At 40.8% G+C, this 15,902-nt stretch overlaps 1 protein-coding gene across 1 annotated transcript in view; it reads left to right on the forward strand.

The window, feature by feature from the left end:
• The window catches only part of CRYM (crystallin mu), a 138,246-nt gene that overhangs the window by 41,142 nt on the left and 81,202 nt on the right, over positions 1-15,902 (forward strand). The window contains exons 3-4 of the mRNA XM_082261295.1: positions 887-949; positions 15,275-15,376. Coding sequence (XP_082117421.1) covers positions 887-949; positions 15,275-15,376 — 165 coding nt within the window. The remainder of the gene's footprint in view (positions 1-886; positions 950-15,274; positions 15,377-15,902) is intronic.

Consider the following 15,902-nt stretch of genomic DNA (forward strand, 5'->3'; position numbering starts at 1 on the left):
ATGTACTTCAAGAAATAGATATTACAGGTAAGTCTGTATTAAAAAATCCATTATTAGCCCTTCACTGTTTGAATGAATGGAGCAGTATGGAGTGGGGGGAGATAGGAGTCACTGCACTTTGACTCATTCAGCTTGAACGAATGATCTCTAAGTTTTTTATTTTTTTATTTTTTTTAATAGGCTTTTTATAATGGGTTGTAAAAAGAAACTGGAAAATTTACAACAGAACTTAAATCTTTATCTGCTGGCAGGATATCAATATACATAAAGCAGAACTTCTCTTTAAAAGAGGATGTTCTACTGTTCCTCCCTTACCCCCTCACCAGTAGTATTATTTTTTTTTAGGTAGATAGATTTTTCTCTCTTCTGGGAATGGGGTACCTATTTACTAGACGAAAATGGTGAAAGTTTGGTGCCTCTCCAGCCACAACCCCCCCTGGGGCTGCGGGACCAGTATAAAAGTGCAGCTTCTCTCGCACATGTGCGGTAGGAGACAGTTGTTAAACAGGCAATATTTAGAAGAGAAAAAAAAAAGTTAATATTTAAAATAAATAATAGTCCAATTACTACTATCAAAGTATGAAAGAGCATGATTTAAAATGTCAGTTACATAAAAAATTTACTTTAATACCTCAATAATAACACAATGTGTGCTCACTGAAAATGCTGTCAACACTGCATCCAAATTATGGCATTAAGAATAGTTATGAAGATGGATGCAGAGATGTCTGAACATATTATTCTGCTACATAATGAATCAGCTGAAGTGCTTTTCAAAGCGTCTATTTTCCGTAAATATTTTTTCTCTAGTAATTTTCTTTTTACCAGTATCTCATCTAGCTTAAAGCAATTTACAAACAATTCTTATTTTTATTTATTGATCTAGGTAATCGATGGAAAAGTAATCACAGATAAAAGAACAGCTGCAGTATCTGCAATTGCATCAAAGGTAAAGAAGTTTATGTAACACTTCTGCCCTTTTTTTTGTACGCACATGTAAAGGCTTCTGTAGAACAGTCTGAACAAGTCTCGAATCCAATTACTTTATGATGCACAAGCCCCAAATGAACAAACTTCCCTTACCTGGTCTATGGATTGATGTAAATGGACGTGCATCTGTTTTTATATCCATTTGTGTGCAAAAGCACGCAAACCCCTATTTTTGTGGTGTGTGGTTTTTTTTTTTTTTTTTTTTTTTATTTATTTATTTTAATTTTATTTATTTTTTGTTTTTGTTCAGACTAAGTGCCCGTTCACATACGAGCGACACTACTTCGCACCGCGACCTCCGAGGTAACATTGAATTCTATGGCGGTCGCCTCCTGGTCGCCCCAAAGAAGCTCCGGACCCTTTTTCTAAGTCGGAGCGACTTGTGTCGCTCCTATTGGAACGGGTCGCCTCACAGGTCGCCCTAGTTTGAACCGGGACTTAGACTTGAAAGTAACCAGATATAAACTTGCTTACATCTGTTTACAGTATATATGCCTGCCTATAGACAAACATTCAGAGTTGTATAAAGTACTCGAAACCCATACTTGAGTAAAAGTACAAGTGCTCAATCAAAAAGTGACTTGAGTAGAAGTACTAAAGTATTCAACATTTTTTGTACTTAAGTATTGCAAGTAGTTTTTTTAAAAAATTTTGCTACTCAAGTACTGAAAGTAAAAGTACAAGTACTGTGTTATGTAGTTGTTAAAGAAAGAAGTCAAAAGTTTGAACATCATATTTGTTTTTTATCATTTCAAATGCAGCTTTTATTTATACATACAGTAGCATTTATTTTCGTATGCGCTGATAATACACATGTTTTGAGATTCATGAAACCTGCCATCTACTGTTCTGGCAGTGGTAATTTTTATAATGGTAACGATTAACTATGCAGGACAAAAAAAAAAAAAATATCAGAGTAGAAGTATTGAAATCATTGAAAAAATGTAGTGAAGTAGGAGAAAAAAATTCTACTCCAGGAAAGTACAGATACCGCTTTTCGGTACTTAAGTACAGTAGGGAAGTAGTTCTACTTAGTTACTATACATCTCTGCAAACATTTAAGCTTCTGTTCAGTTTTTATAGGCGGATCTGATCAGAAAGCTTGTCTGAAAGGACTCTAAGATACGTTAATAAAAAATGTAATTACTTTAATTTAATTTTGCTTCAATATTGGCCAGCCTTTGACCTGGGAGTATGCAGTTCTAACCTCTAATATAAATCAGAGGCTATAAAGATCAGGTTTGCTATAATGTATGAGCCATTTGTATTGTCGTGGTATTGGAATCTGGTTTGGTTATCAGTGGAAAACCACATAATGAAATAAAAGGGCAGTGTTTGAATTGGATATAATTTGAATACAGTACTGCCAGCCGTTTAATGGCAAATATTAAATAAATGAATAAAAATATGAATTTAGTTCAGACGCACTATGTGAAATCTACCGCAATAATCCACTTTCCTGAATTCTTTAAGCTATGGTGATTTCTTACCAAATATACAAATCCCCCAATTAGTTTAATAAAGATAATTTAATAAAATACAAGGGTGTGTATGTACGTACATACATACACAGTGCCTTGAAAAAGTATTCCACATTTTGTCATTCTACAACCAAAAATGTAAATGTGTTTTTTATTGTGATTTTATGTGATGGATCAACACTAAGTGGAAAAATAATAAATGGGTTGTTATCCATTTTTTTTTTTTTTTTGCGATGAGAGAGAGAGAAGTCATCTATCTCTCTGCCAAGAGCAGCCTTTGCAGCCCTGCTGTAGGGGTGGAACAGTAGTGAGAGGGCAGAATGTGAATATCGGCCACTCCAATAATCAGTCGATTCCCCCCCCCCCCCCCCCCCAATAAAGAAATTCAAGATGTATAGATAGTCTCCAAAATCCTGGTAATTTTTAATAATTTAAACACCCAAATTAAAATTGCTTTTAAAATCTAAACCTCCCTAGCGGTATTCCCGAGAGTGGCTCGGGGTTAATATACAGTGCCAAAAGCGGTAACTCCGAACCACTCTCAGGATTACCCCACAATCACACTTGCCTTCCAAAACGATCCCCCGCTGTCCTCCAGCCATCCTCCTGCTGTCATCGCTGTGTGATCTGGCCGATGCCAGCACCTGTCTTCCGGTTCCCTTCCCTGCGAACGCCACGATGCAGAGGGGTGGAACCAGGGCCGGACTGACCATTGGGCACAGCGGGCATTGTCCCGGTGGGCCGCGGCGCCGCGAGTCATCCACGGTAAAAGTAAGTTCCCTCACTGCGGCCGCAAAATTACAAACACCGGCCGATGTACTTGCCAGTTTTCAGCTTACCGGCTCCGCGGCCAATCAGCCTTCTGCTCAGGGGAGGTGTGAGTCACACCCCCCTGAGCAGAAGGCTGATTGGCCGCGGAGACGGAAGTCAAGAAGTTCAGCGTGTGTTACTTTACTTCCCGCCGGCCGCCGGTGTCCTGCCCGGCGCGGCCAGCCCAGCCCTGCCACTGATCGGACGGCATCTCAAGCACCTGCAGATGGCAGCTCCTTCGGTCCAACTCCGGGCTGCTCGCAGGGGGGGGCGGCGGGGAGAGAAGAGCAGAGAAGGTAAGTGCCTGCCTGCAGACAGTGCTGTGCAGCCCCGGCCGTGTGTGACTGCTCAATAGGAGGGGGATGGATGGGGCGGCTGCAGCCTGCATATAGAGGATTTTTGATGTTTACCTATTCCTCCCTGCTGCCGCTGGATGGATGCCTGATTCTCCTCTCTGCAGGCATTCTGCGGCTGCAGGAGAAATATGGAAATATAATAAATTTCTCTATATGCAGCTGTCCCATCCCCCTCCTATACAACTTCTTTTACTGCCCCCCCCACTCCCCCAGTGATCTTAGCGCCCCCCCCCCCTGTGCTCTTCAAGTCCCCATAGTACTTTTCAATCCCCCCTATGCACTCTGGCTCCCCCAGTGCTCTCCACCCCCTGTGCACCCTGGCTCCCCCCTAAGTGATTTCCAGTCCCCCCAGTGCTCTCCAGTCCCCCCCCATTCTCTCCATCCCCCTGTTTTCCCTGCCTGCCCCCCCCCCCCCCCCAGTGCTATCCACGCCCTGCGCCTTCCAACCCCCCTGCAATGCTTTCCAACCCCCCCCCCCTTAATTCTCTCCAGTCCCCCCCCCCCCCCAGTGCTATCCATGCCCTGCGCCTTCCAACCCCCCTGCAATGCTTTCCAACCCCCCCCCTTAATTCTCTCCAGTCCCCCCCCCCCAGTGCTATCCATGCCCTGCGCCTTCCAACCCCCCCTGCAATTCTTTCCAACCCCCCCCCCTTAATTCTCTCCAGTCCCCCCCCCCTTGCCCTTCAGCTCCTCCAGTGCTATCTGCTTTCCCTGTGCTCTCCGGCCCCCCTAGTGTTCTTCTAACTTCTATTATGTCTGCAGTCTCCGACTTTCTCCTGTACTATGTCTGCAGTCTCCGACTTTCTCCTGTACTATGTCTGCAGTCTCTGCCAATATCCTGTACTATGTCCGCAGTCTCTGACCATCTCCTGTATCACGTCCTCAGTCTCTGACCATCTCCTGTATCATGTCCTCAGTCTCTGACCATCTCCTGTATCACGTCCTCAGTCTCTGACCATCTCCTGTATCACGTCCTCAGTCTCTGACCATCTCCTGTATCACGTCCTCAGTCTCTGACCATCTCTTGTATCACGTCCTCAGTCTCTGACCATCTCTTGTATCACGTCCTCAGTCTCTGACCATCTCTTGTATCACGTCCTCAGTCTCTGACCATCTCTTGTATCACGTCCTCAGTCTCTGACCATCTCTTGTATCACGTCCTCAGTCTCTGACCATCTCTTGTATCACGTCCTCAGTCTCTGACCATCTCTTGTATCACGTCCTCAGTCTCTGACCATCTCTTGTATCAGGTCCTCAGTCTCTGACCATCTCTTGTATCAGGTCCGTAGTCTCTGACCATCTCTTGTATCATGTTTGCAGTCTCTGACCATCTCCTGTACTATGTCCAGCGGGAACACTCTGCAGCCGCACCGCACAGCACACCCAAGGTAAGTGGAGGTCTGGAGAGAGGAGTGACTTCTACTTAGGGATTTCTTTTGCAGATAGGCTGGGCTGGCACTGGCAGCAACAATTTTATTCAAAGAAATCAGGATTTCTTCTGCAAATAGGCTGGCACTGGCAGCAACAATTTAATTCAAATCAGGATTTATTTTGCAAATAGGCTGGCCTGGCACTGGCAGCCAGGCATAGTACTAGTCTAGTACTATGCCTGCCATTGCCAGGTCAACCTATTTGCAGAAGAAATCCTGATTTGAATTGGTCATGTCATGTGTCTGATGAGATTGTTTTTTGTTAATTGTCTGATCTGATGCCACTGCCAGCCTATTTGCAGAAGAAAACCTTATTTTTCCTAATGTTTTGATCATGTGTCATGGTGACATAGATTTTGGTAATTATCTGACTCTGATGCCAGCCTATTTGCAGAAGAAATCCTGATTTGAATAAAATATTTGCTGCCAGTGCCAGCCTGCCAGGTGATCTGAGGTGTGAAGGTGCAGGAATTGGGACTGATCTGAGGTGTGAAGGTGCAGGAATTGGGGCTGATTTGATGTGTTAAGGTGCAGGAATTGGGGTGATCTGAGGTGTGAAGGTGCAGGAATTGGGGTGATCTGAGGTGTGAAGGTGCAGGAATTGGGGTGATCTGAGGTGTGAAGGTGCAGGAATTGGGGCTGATTTGATGTGTTAAGGTGCAGGAATTGGGGTTATCTGAGGTGTGATAGTGCAGGAATTGGGGGTATCTGAGGTGTGAAGGTGCAGGAATTGGGGCTGATCTGAGGTGAGAAGGTACAGGAATTGGGGTGATCTGAGGTGTGAAGGTGCAGGAATTGGGGTGATCTGAGGTGTGATAGTGCAGGAATTGGGGGTATCTGAGGTGTGAAGGTGCAGGAATTGGGGTGATCTGAGGTGTGAAGGTGCAGGAATTGGGATGATCTGATTTGTGAAGGTGCAAAGCTCACTTGATTTCTTACTATTCAAGCGGTTTACAGCAGTTACTTTATATGAAGTTGACAGTTTTTTTTTTTATGTGTCTGGCACTCCCAATTTCTTTTAAAACATTTTTCGGCACACTGTGCCCAAAAAGGTGGTCTACCCCTTGATTAGAGTAACCCTCATCTTGTGCTGCTTCATACTAATTTTAGGACTCAACCATCAAAACAGGATTTAAAGTAAAACAAAAAAAAACGCATCATATGGCAGCTCTGATCTAAATCGGAACCAATCTATCAGATTAGACTAAAAAAGGTACCGTAATCCAATCCACACATCCTGGAACATTAAATCCTCTCATCAAGCATCCCGACGAACGTCCCTCCCCGCCACGCCCCCCCCGCGGGCTGCTCAGTCCAAAATGCCCAGGCCTATTTTTTGTCCCAGTCCGGGCCTGGGTGGAACCAGCGGGAAATTAAAAAAAATGAATAAATAAAACAAATGACATGATACGGTGTATTCAACTTTATATCAAGCCATTTTACCACAGGTTTTCACCTAGTGACTTTTCCAGTGCCCTGCCTGTATTTTTGCAGTTCTTTTGTGCCTGGAAAATTTAGAATGTCCATGGCGTCTAAAATGCGTTCTTTTTAGCTCAAAAGCGGTTTTAGACAAGCTGTAAAACAGCGACGGTGAATCGGAATTATTTGAAAAACTGAGCAATAGTGATTTGTGGGAAAATTCGTCATCCGGTACTGAAAGTGACGACAGCGAAAATTCTGCAACTGAGCTCAGCGAAGTTGGTGCTCTATTAACTGCGGTACGGATCAGGCAGCGCCCCCAAGATTCCCATTTACTGGAGCACCTGGTATGCAAGTTGACGATGACCATGACAACCCTTGGCATAGCCACAATTATTTCTGACCGATGAGGTTATTGAAGAAATAAGACAAACCGAGACAAACTGGTACAAAGAGAGACGATTGGCTACACGTCGAAGTTTTCAAGATGCAGAAAGTGGGAACCATTGACCAAAGATGACCTTTGAATAAAATGTATTATATTTTATGATTTAACTTTATCATACCCGGGATGTCTACTAGACTCTTGTTTTGGATGGAATTTAGTGAGTGTTTCCAAAGAATTACAGGCCTAAAAAAAAAAAAAAAAAAAACAGATTTCCATGCAAAACAATGTACCGCTTTGAGATCACAAATTCTGACATAATCGGACCGCCAGGGATGTTAAAATGTAATGAGCTGTGATACTAATTTAGCCAAATAATACCCTAACACTCTTGAAAGTTTCTCACTCTCCACGGCCGCAGGAGAGCAAAAACACTCAAAAGAGCAAAACAATTACCACAATTGAATACGGTCTTGATAAAATTGATTTGCTAAGATAGCAGGAACAAAAAACAACAAACAAACTGGTATACTGGTAATAGCAGCCTATTTTTGCACCCAATTTCACCATACGTTTTCAAAATACCAAATAGTTGAATATGTGGAAAAAGTTAGCCGATTAATTCACCCTGCACAATTTAAACACTAGTAATAAAATATGGTTAATAAGATTTTCAAAGCAAAAATAGTTTTAGCAATACTTAGTCTATCTCCCCACCTCTTTTAAAGCATGTTCGTAGTATGATTGGATAAGAATGGTGGTGTCTTGGACAGCAGGAAGTCAGCCAGAAGAGTCCCGCTTTTCAGATCTATCAGTGGTCCACCTGGTGTGATCAAGAAAATATTTTCTTCTCCGTGTCATTTTTCTATTCTATCTTTTTACTATTTGGAATCCATTCTCCAAAAACCACACCTTATTCAGTATTCTTCTGATTGAACAGTCCAATGTAGGAGATAATTGGTAGTTTCTTTTACATGTCCACTAGGGGTCATCTCAGTCTTCGGAATGAGAATCGAACTGCCCTGTAATGATCAGATTTATTTGGAACTTTTAATTTGTCTCTAGATAGAATTTATTATGAGCCATATTGGAGATGATCTGATTGCTGCCTTCATTCCTATTGTATATGGTACAGTAGTATTAATACCGGGCAATATGCTGGTTACAGGAAAATGGGATCTTTGTACACTGCGGAAAAAAAAATGAAAGGAACACTTTGAAAAGACATCAAATTTCAATGCGGAAAAATCTCATACTGGATATCTATACTGATATGGACTTGGTAATGTGCTAGGAACGAAAGGATGCCACATTATTTGATGGAAATTTAAAATTATCAACCTACAGAGGGCTGAACTCAAAGACATCTCGAAAATCAAAGTACAAAAATAATGCAGCAGTAGTTTGTGGCCCCCAAGTGCTTGTATGTATGCCTGACAACGTTGGGCATGCTCCTAATGAGATGATGGATGGTGTCCCTGGGATATTTCCTCCCAGATCTGGACCAGGGCATCACTGAGCTCCTGAACAGACTGAGGTGCAACCTGGCGGTGTTGGATGGACCGAAACATAATGTCCCAGAGGTGTGCTATTGGATTTAGGTCAGATGAGCGTGGGGGTCATTCAATGTTATCAATTCCTTCCTTGATTCTCCAGGAACTGGCTGCATACTCTCACCACATAAGGCCAGGCATTGCTGCTCACTAGGAGGAACCCAGCACCCACTGCACTGGTGTAGGGTTGGACAATGGGTCCATGGATTTTATCCTGTTCCCAATGGCAGTCAGGGTGTCATTTGTCTAGCCGGTAGAGGTCTGTGTGTCCCTCCATGGATATGTCTCCTCAGACTATCACGGAACCACCACCAAACTGGTCGTGCTGAACGATGTTCCGGGCAGCATAACATTCTCCACAGCTTCTCCAGACCCTTTCACGTCTGTCACATGTGCTCAGGATGAACCTGCTCTCATCTGTGAAAAGCACAGGGTGCCAGTGGCAGACCTGCCAATTCTGGTGTTCAATGGCAAATGCCAATCAAGCTCCACTATGTCGGGCAGTGAGCACAGAGCCTACTAGAGGACCTCAGGCCACCCTCATGAAGTCTTTTTATGATTGTTTGGTCAGAGACATTCACATCAGTGGCCTGCTGGAGGTCATTTTGTGGGGCTTTGGTAGTGCTTATCCTGTTCCTTCATGCACAAAAGGAACAGATACCAATCCTGCTGATTGGTTAAGGACCTTCTATGGCCCCGGCCAGCTCTCCTAGAGTAACTGCCTGTCTCCTGGAATCTCCATGCTCTTGAGACTGTGTGCTGGGAGATACAGCAAACCTTCTGGCAATGGCACCTATTGATGATTAAAGTCTAGGTATTGCCTCATGCTACCAGTAGTGACACTGACCCTAGCCAAATGAAAAAGTAGTGAAAAACAGTCAGAAAAAATTAGTAGGCTGAAAAATTTCAGTCGCCAGTAAAAAACATTCTTGTTTTTGGAGGTTGTCTCATTGTTGCCCATCTAGTGCACCTGTTAATGTCATTAACACCAAAGCAGCTGAAACTGATTAACAACCCCATCTGCTACTTAACTGATCAGATCAATATCCCAGGAGCTTAATTGACTTGATGCTATACTCTGATTTAAAAAGTGTTCCTTTTTTATTTTTTTATTTTTTGAGCAGTGTAGTTATCAATCATGATGAAAATATCATTTATTCATGAATAAAACTCTTTACTCCATTCTTCCAATAACATTTATTCAAAATTCTTTTGCAGTCAATTTGTAGGAATATATTATGTCCTTTATATTAAGGTGTCCCATGAAATGACACTTGTGATTTTGATAAATGACAAACTTCCAATTATGAATCTCTCCTTGAAGATAGTTTGCATTTCCCATTGAGAATTTCCATCCTTTGCTTGATTAGGTTGTTGCTCTCTGATATGATTTTGTCCTTTGCACATAGCAAGCGCAGTAATTAATTTTTTTTATATTAAAATATAGATAGATGGATAGTCAGGTTGAAAAAAGACATCTGGCTCAACCAATAAAGCAAAAAACAGTAAAGAAAACCCAACCATACAATCCCATACCCACAGTTGATCCAGAGGAAGGGGAAAAAACCCCAGCAAAGCATGATTCAATTTGCTACAGCAGGAGAAAAAATTCCTTCCTGATCCCCCGAGAGATAATGGGATATTCCCTGGATCAACTTTACCTAAAAATATTAGTACCCAGTTATATTATGTACACCTATGAAATAATCCAGGCCTTTTTTCAAGCAATCTAGTGAGCTGGCCAGAACCACCTCTGGAGGGAGTCTATTCCACATTTTCACAACTCTTACGGTGAAGAAACCTTTCCGTAATTTGAGGTGCATCGCTCTAAAATTTTATATATATATATCTATCGTATTTTCCGGCATATAAGACGACCCCCCCCCCCTAATTTTCATCTACCAGTAATACTTATACTTAGGTTACCTTGGAGATATTATACGCGGCGTATAAGACGACCCCCCCCCCCATTTTTGGGCGATTTTTTTTTTTTTTTTTTTTTTTTTTTTTTTTTTTTTTTTTTTTTTTCAAAAGTAGTCTTATACGCCAGAAAATACAGTATATATATATGTATGTGTGTATGTGTATGTGTATATATATATATATATATATATATATTCTAGGACTTTTCTTTTGAGCTTGCAACTTATTTTAGGTTTGATTTACTGGTATAAATCAAACTAATTGTGTTCCTCTATGCTTTGGATCAAGAAAATAGTCAACTTTGATTTAAATTCAATTTGAATTTAAATAACTACAGTTCTAACAAAATGAGCCCCAGCTGCTTAGCCTCGCCCTTTCAATGCCAATACAATTCCACCAGTAGATCGGCTCTTATCTAAGACTTTTATTTCTCCTTTGGCCCTAATGGAGGAGCCCTCTACTTGCAAGCTTGCAGGAAAATGGCTTCTCCTTTAGGACCTATGGAGAAAGGAACATTTGTGTGTGTGTGTGGTGGTGGTGGTGGTGGTGTGTTTTTTTTTTTTTTTTTTTTTTTTCCATTGTATATCTTGTTTTAGGAAAAATGTATTTGGGTTAAAGTGTATGTAAAGGCAAGCTTTTTTAATTTTGGATCGAGAGGGAAGGGGTTAGACCCTCCTGCTTATGATTCCACTGGGGTGATTCAGGCCTCTATTTGTCCTGGAGACCGGTATCGCCCAGACAGAAGGGAAGGGGAAATCTAAAATTTTGAAATTTTCAAAGCAAGAGGTGAAGGCAAATCTTCCACTGGTAACAGATGTTCTGGCTTACAGCTGTCTAAGATGTGAATAACCCCCACTTTATTTTCACTCTTCCCTGTTCTGTCCTAAACTATAAATACAATTTGACTATACATACACTTTCATTCCTATGCACTAATGTACTCATTGGTATATATTTCAAATATACATTGTTTTCATTACAATGCATATTTGAAATAAGCCCAATTGTTAATAAAGATTCAACTGAACAACAATCCTAAAGCCAGCCAAAGACCTCAATGTGTTGACTGTCTTTACAATATCACATGTACAGTACAGTCTCTGCCCTAAACAGCTATTGACTGCTCTTATAAGGGTTCTTAGGCAAGAAAGAGAGAAGTGTCTAGATCTGTCTAAGGGAGGGGGGGGGGAAACATAATAAATAAAATAGTGTGGTTGCATAAATGTGCACACACTCTCAACTGGGATTGTAGTGGTGTTCAGAATTAAGCAATCCCATTCAAACTCATGTAAAATAGGAGTCAATACACACCTGCCATCATGTAAAGTGCCTCTGATTAACACAAAATAAAGTTCAGATGTTCTAGTAGGTCTTTCCTGACATTTTCTTGGTTGCATCCTATATCAAAAGCCATGGTCCGCAGAGAGCTTCCAAAGCATCAGAGGGATCTCATTGTTAATAGTTATCAGTCAGGAGAACGGTACAAAAGAATTTCCAAGGCATTAGATAAACCATGGAACACAGTGAAGCCAGTCATCAAGTGGAGAAAATATGGCACAACAGTCACATTACAAAGAGATGGACGTCCCTCCAAAATTAAAGAAAAGACAAGAAGAAAACTGGTCAGGGAACTGCCAAGAGGCCTACAGCAACTTTAGGGCCTCTTGCACATGTTACTCCAGTTTGAGCATCTACTTTTTCAGACTTTTACTTTTTTTTTTTAATTACCTTCTTTCTTCTTTCTTCTTCTTTTTTCTTTTTTCTTTTTTTTTCTTTTTTCTTTTTTTTTCTTTTTTCTTTTTTTTTCTTTTTTCTTTTTTTTTCTTTTTTCTTTTTTCTTTTTTTTTCTTTTTTCTTTTTTCTTTTTTTTTCTTTTCTTTTTTCTTCTTTTTTCTTTTCTTCTTTTTTCTTTTTTTTTCTTTTTTCTTTTTTCTTCTTTTTTCTTCTTTTTTTTTCTTTTTTCTTCTTTTTTTTTCTTTTTTCTTCTTTTTTCTTCTTTTTTCTTTCTTCTTTTTCCTCTTAAGAATGCACAGCGCTTTTTTACGCACCTGTGTGCATAGTCACATTACAATCAATGAATGGGCTGTATTTTAGCTCAGTAAAAAAAACTATACTGAGCTTTTTCCAGCTGCAGTGTGCAAGAGGCCTAAAGGAGCTACAGGAATATCTGGCAAGTACTGGCTGTGTGGCACATGTGACAACAATCTCCCGTATTCTTCATATGTATAGGCTATGGGGTAGAGTGGCAGGCCTTTTCTTATGAAGAAAAACATCCAAGCCCTGATAAATTTTTCCAAAAACACATCTAAAGTCTCCCAAAAGCATGTGGGAAAATGTGTTCTGGTCTGATAAAACCGAAGTTGAACTTTTTGGCCAGAATTCCAAAATATGTTTGGTGCAAAAACACCACTGCACATCACCAAAAGAACACCACACATACAGTGAAGCATGGTGGTGGCACCATCATGCGTTGGGGCTGTTTTTTCTTTTAGCTGGAACAAGTCAAGGTAGAGGGATTTATGAACTGTTCCAAATACTAGTCAATACCCCAAAAGACTGGGTGCTGTAATAAAATCAAAAGGTGCTTCAACAAAGTATTAGTTTAACTGCTTTACCTCTAGCCACTGTGCTGCTACTGCAGCACAGTGGCTCGTTATCGTCTAGCGACGTAGACATACGTCGCTAGACTCCTCCCCTGTAGGCGGCACTCGCGCGCCGCCGGAGGCGCGCTCCCGCTGTTTTCATTCACAGCGGGAGTCGGGCCAGGGGAGGAGCGGCGGCGATCGCCGCTGCTCTGCCCCGATCGTCGGGGAATCCAGTTTGGAGATCCGCCCGCCTGTGTAAACAGAGTGGGCGGATCTCCTAAGTGACAGATCGGAGTGTTCAGCATAGCTGAACATCCGATCTGTCCCTGGCTCACTCAGTCACCCCCCCCACACGTTAGTAAGCACCAGGCATACATTAACCCCCTCCCTCTCCAATAAAATTAACCCCCTTCCCTGCCAGTGTCATTTTTACAGTAACAGTGCATATATATAGCACTGATTACTGCAGTAATGTCACTGGTACCCCCAAAAGTGTCAAAAATGTCAGTCAAGGGTCCGATCTGTCCGCCGCAATGTCGCAGTCCCGCAAAAAAAAATCGCAGATCGCCGCCATTACTCGTTAAAAAAAATAAAATAAAAAACACCAAAAATGACAAATCTTTCCCTTTAGTTAGTAAATGCAATAACTTTTGCGCAAACCAATCAAAATACGTTTATTGCGATTTTTTTTTTTTTTTTTTTTTTTTTTTTTTTTTTTTACCAAACATGGGTAGCAGAAAACAAATTGGCCAAAAATTTAAAAAAAAAATGTTTTTTACAGCTTTTTTGGGGGGAATTTCATATAAAAAAAGTTAAATATTGTTATTTTTTCAAACTAAACGCTTTTTTTTGTTTATAGCGCAAAAAGTAAAAATCGCACAGGTGATCAAATACCACCAAAAGAAAGCTCTGTTTGTGGGAAAAAAAGGACGTAAATTTCGTTTGGGTATGGCGTCGCATTACCGCGCAATTGTCAGTTAAAGTCGCACAGCGCCGAATCGCAAAAAGTGGCCCAGACGTAAGACAGCAAAATGCTCTAGTGGTAAAGTGGTTAAGGGTGCGCACACTTATGCAACCATATTATTTTTTTATTTTTACTTCCCTCTGCCTAAAAGATTCCAGTTTAACTAAGTTGTACAGTTTATAGGTCACATTGAAGGTGGAAAACGTTCTGACATTTCATTGTCTCATTTTTCATCATAGAATACTGACATTTTAACAGGGGTGTGTAGATTTTTTTTTTTTTTTTTTATATCCACTGTAGATTTCTTTTGCTCAGCCCCAAGAGGTTCCCTCCATCCAAACTAACGGCACAAATAGATGAGTTTCACCCCCCCCGGTCGGGCTTTTTTAATCTGACAGCCTCCGCAGCCAACTGTTGGATAATCTAAATCGTGTTTGCATCTGATTGGATGCAGGCACTGTTCTGCTGACAACCTACCAACAAGCTCCTTCAAGCTGGTTGTACAGTCAACTTTTGTTCAATAGGGTGGTGCCGACAGGGCCGCTCACTGCTCGAATTTCAGCTGAGCAAGCAGGAATCGTCCAAAATTTGAGCAGTGTATGCCCAGGTTAAAGGGTAACTTGACTTTCATGGAAAAATGTGTGTATGTATGTATGTGTGTGTATGTGTGTATATATATATATATATATATATATATATATATATATATATATATATATATATATATATATATATATATATATATATATATATATATATATATATATATATATATACATACATACATACATACATACATACATACATACATACATACATACATACATACATGTGTGTGTATATATATAATCCTATACAATTGCTGCGCAAGCCATGTATGTTTTTCTGTCTGCAGCCGCTATCATTTTTATAAAATTCAATGCAATATGGCAATCCTGGAGGCGTACAGAAAACCTTAAACTGTATTTCCTGCTGTGTGATTTGCTCACTAATTTTCCTAGAAGTCTACAAGCCAAATTTTATGCACCCCCTGCAATAGGAATTTTTTGGGGTGAGACACTTGCCAATGATTAAATGCCTCTAAAGGGATGCACTGCAGCTTTTCTCAATTGAACATATTAAGAGTGCACCAGCTAATTGCAATGACCTTTTTTCTCCCATTCAGAAACTTTATCCAAAGAACATGGTCCCCCCCCCCCCCATCCAGCCCCCCCCCCATCCAGCCAAAAGTCACCAAATCTGTAAACGGTCACCTAATGTCTTTAGCTTTTAACTTTAACTTCCATACTTGCTTTTTTGCTGTACAAGCTTTGTAGCTGGTTTACATATTGTAAAAAGAGCAATTGATGTCTACTGTTGCTTTATACTTGTATTTCAGCTGCTGAAGCCTTCGTCTGCTGAAGTACTCTGCATTCTTGGCTCTGGAGCTCAAGCACGGAGTCATTACCAAGCCTTTACACAGCAGTTTTCTTTCAAAGAGGTAAATAAGAACCATCATTATGATTTAGAGAAATTGATGAACTTGCATCGGCTGGGCTAAGAATTGCTTACATTAGACTCTGCGCTAAAGGAAATACAATTTAAAGCTTTTATTTCTCTGGCAGGCAGGGATTCAGTGGAACAAAATGTGAAAAATCCCTCTAGAAGCCGTAGTGAGTAATGTTCATCAAAAAATATCAATATCGCTTTGAATAGAGACATTGGCTGTCTGGGGAGAGAGGAGGATTGCATTTCATTGTGTCATTTATTAAAGGCTAGAAGTTCAAAGGCATTCTAGTTCTTTGAATTTAGAGCAATGTTTTTGTTTTTTGTGTGTGAGGTTTTTTTTTTTTTTTTTGTAAACTTACATTGGAGAATGCAAAGGTACACAGAGCAACACACATTTCATTGAGTTTTCCTCCTCTGGAGGTTAAAACAAGTATGTTTTGTTATCATAAAACTGGAACAAAAAGGAGGTGCTGCCTATATTAATCAATCTGATTTAGGCCTCATTCACGCAGTCAATC

The sequence above is a fragment of the Pelophylax lessonae genome (genome assembly GCF_965119305.1).
Source record: "Pelophylax lessonae genome assembly, chromosome: 6".
Taxonomy (NCBI): Eukaryota; Metazoa; Chordata; class Amphibia; order Anura; family Ranidae; genus Pelophylax; species Pelophylax lessonae.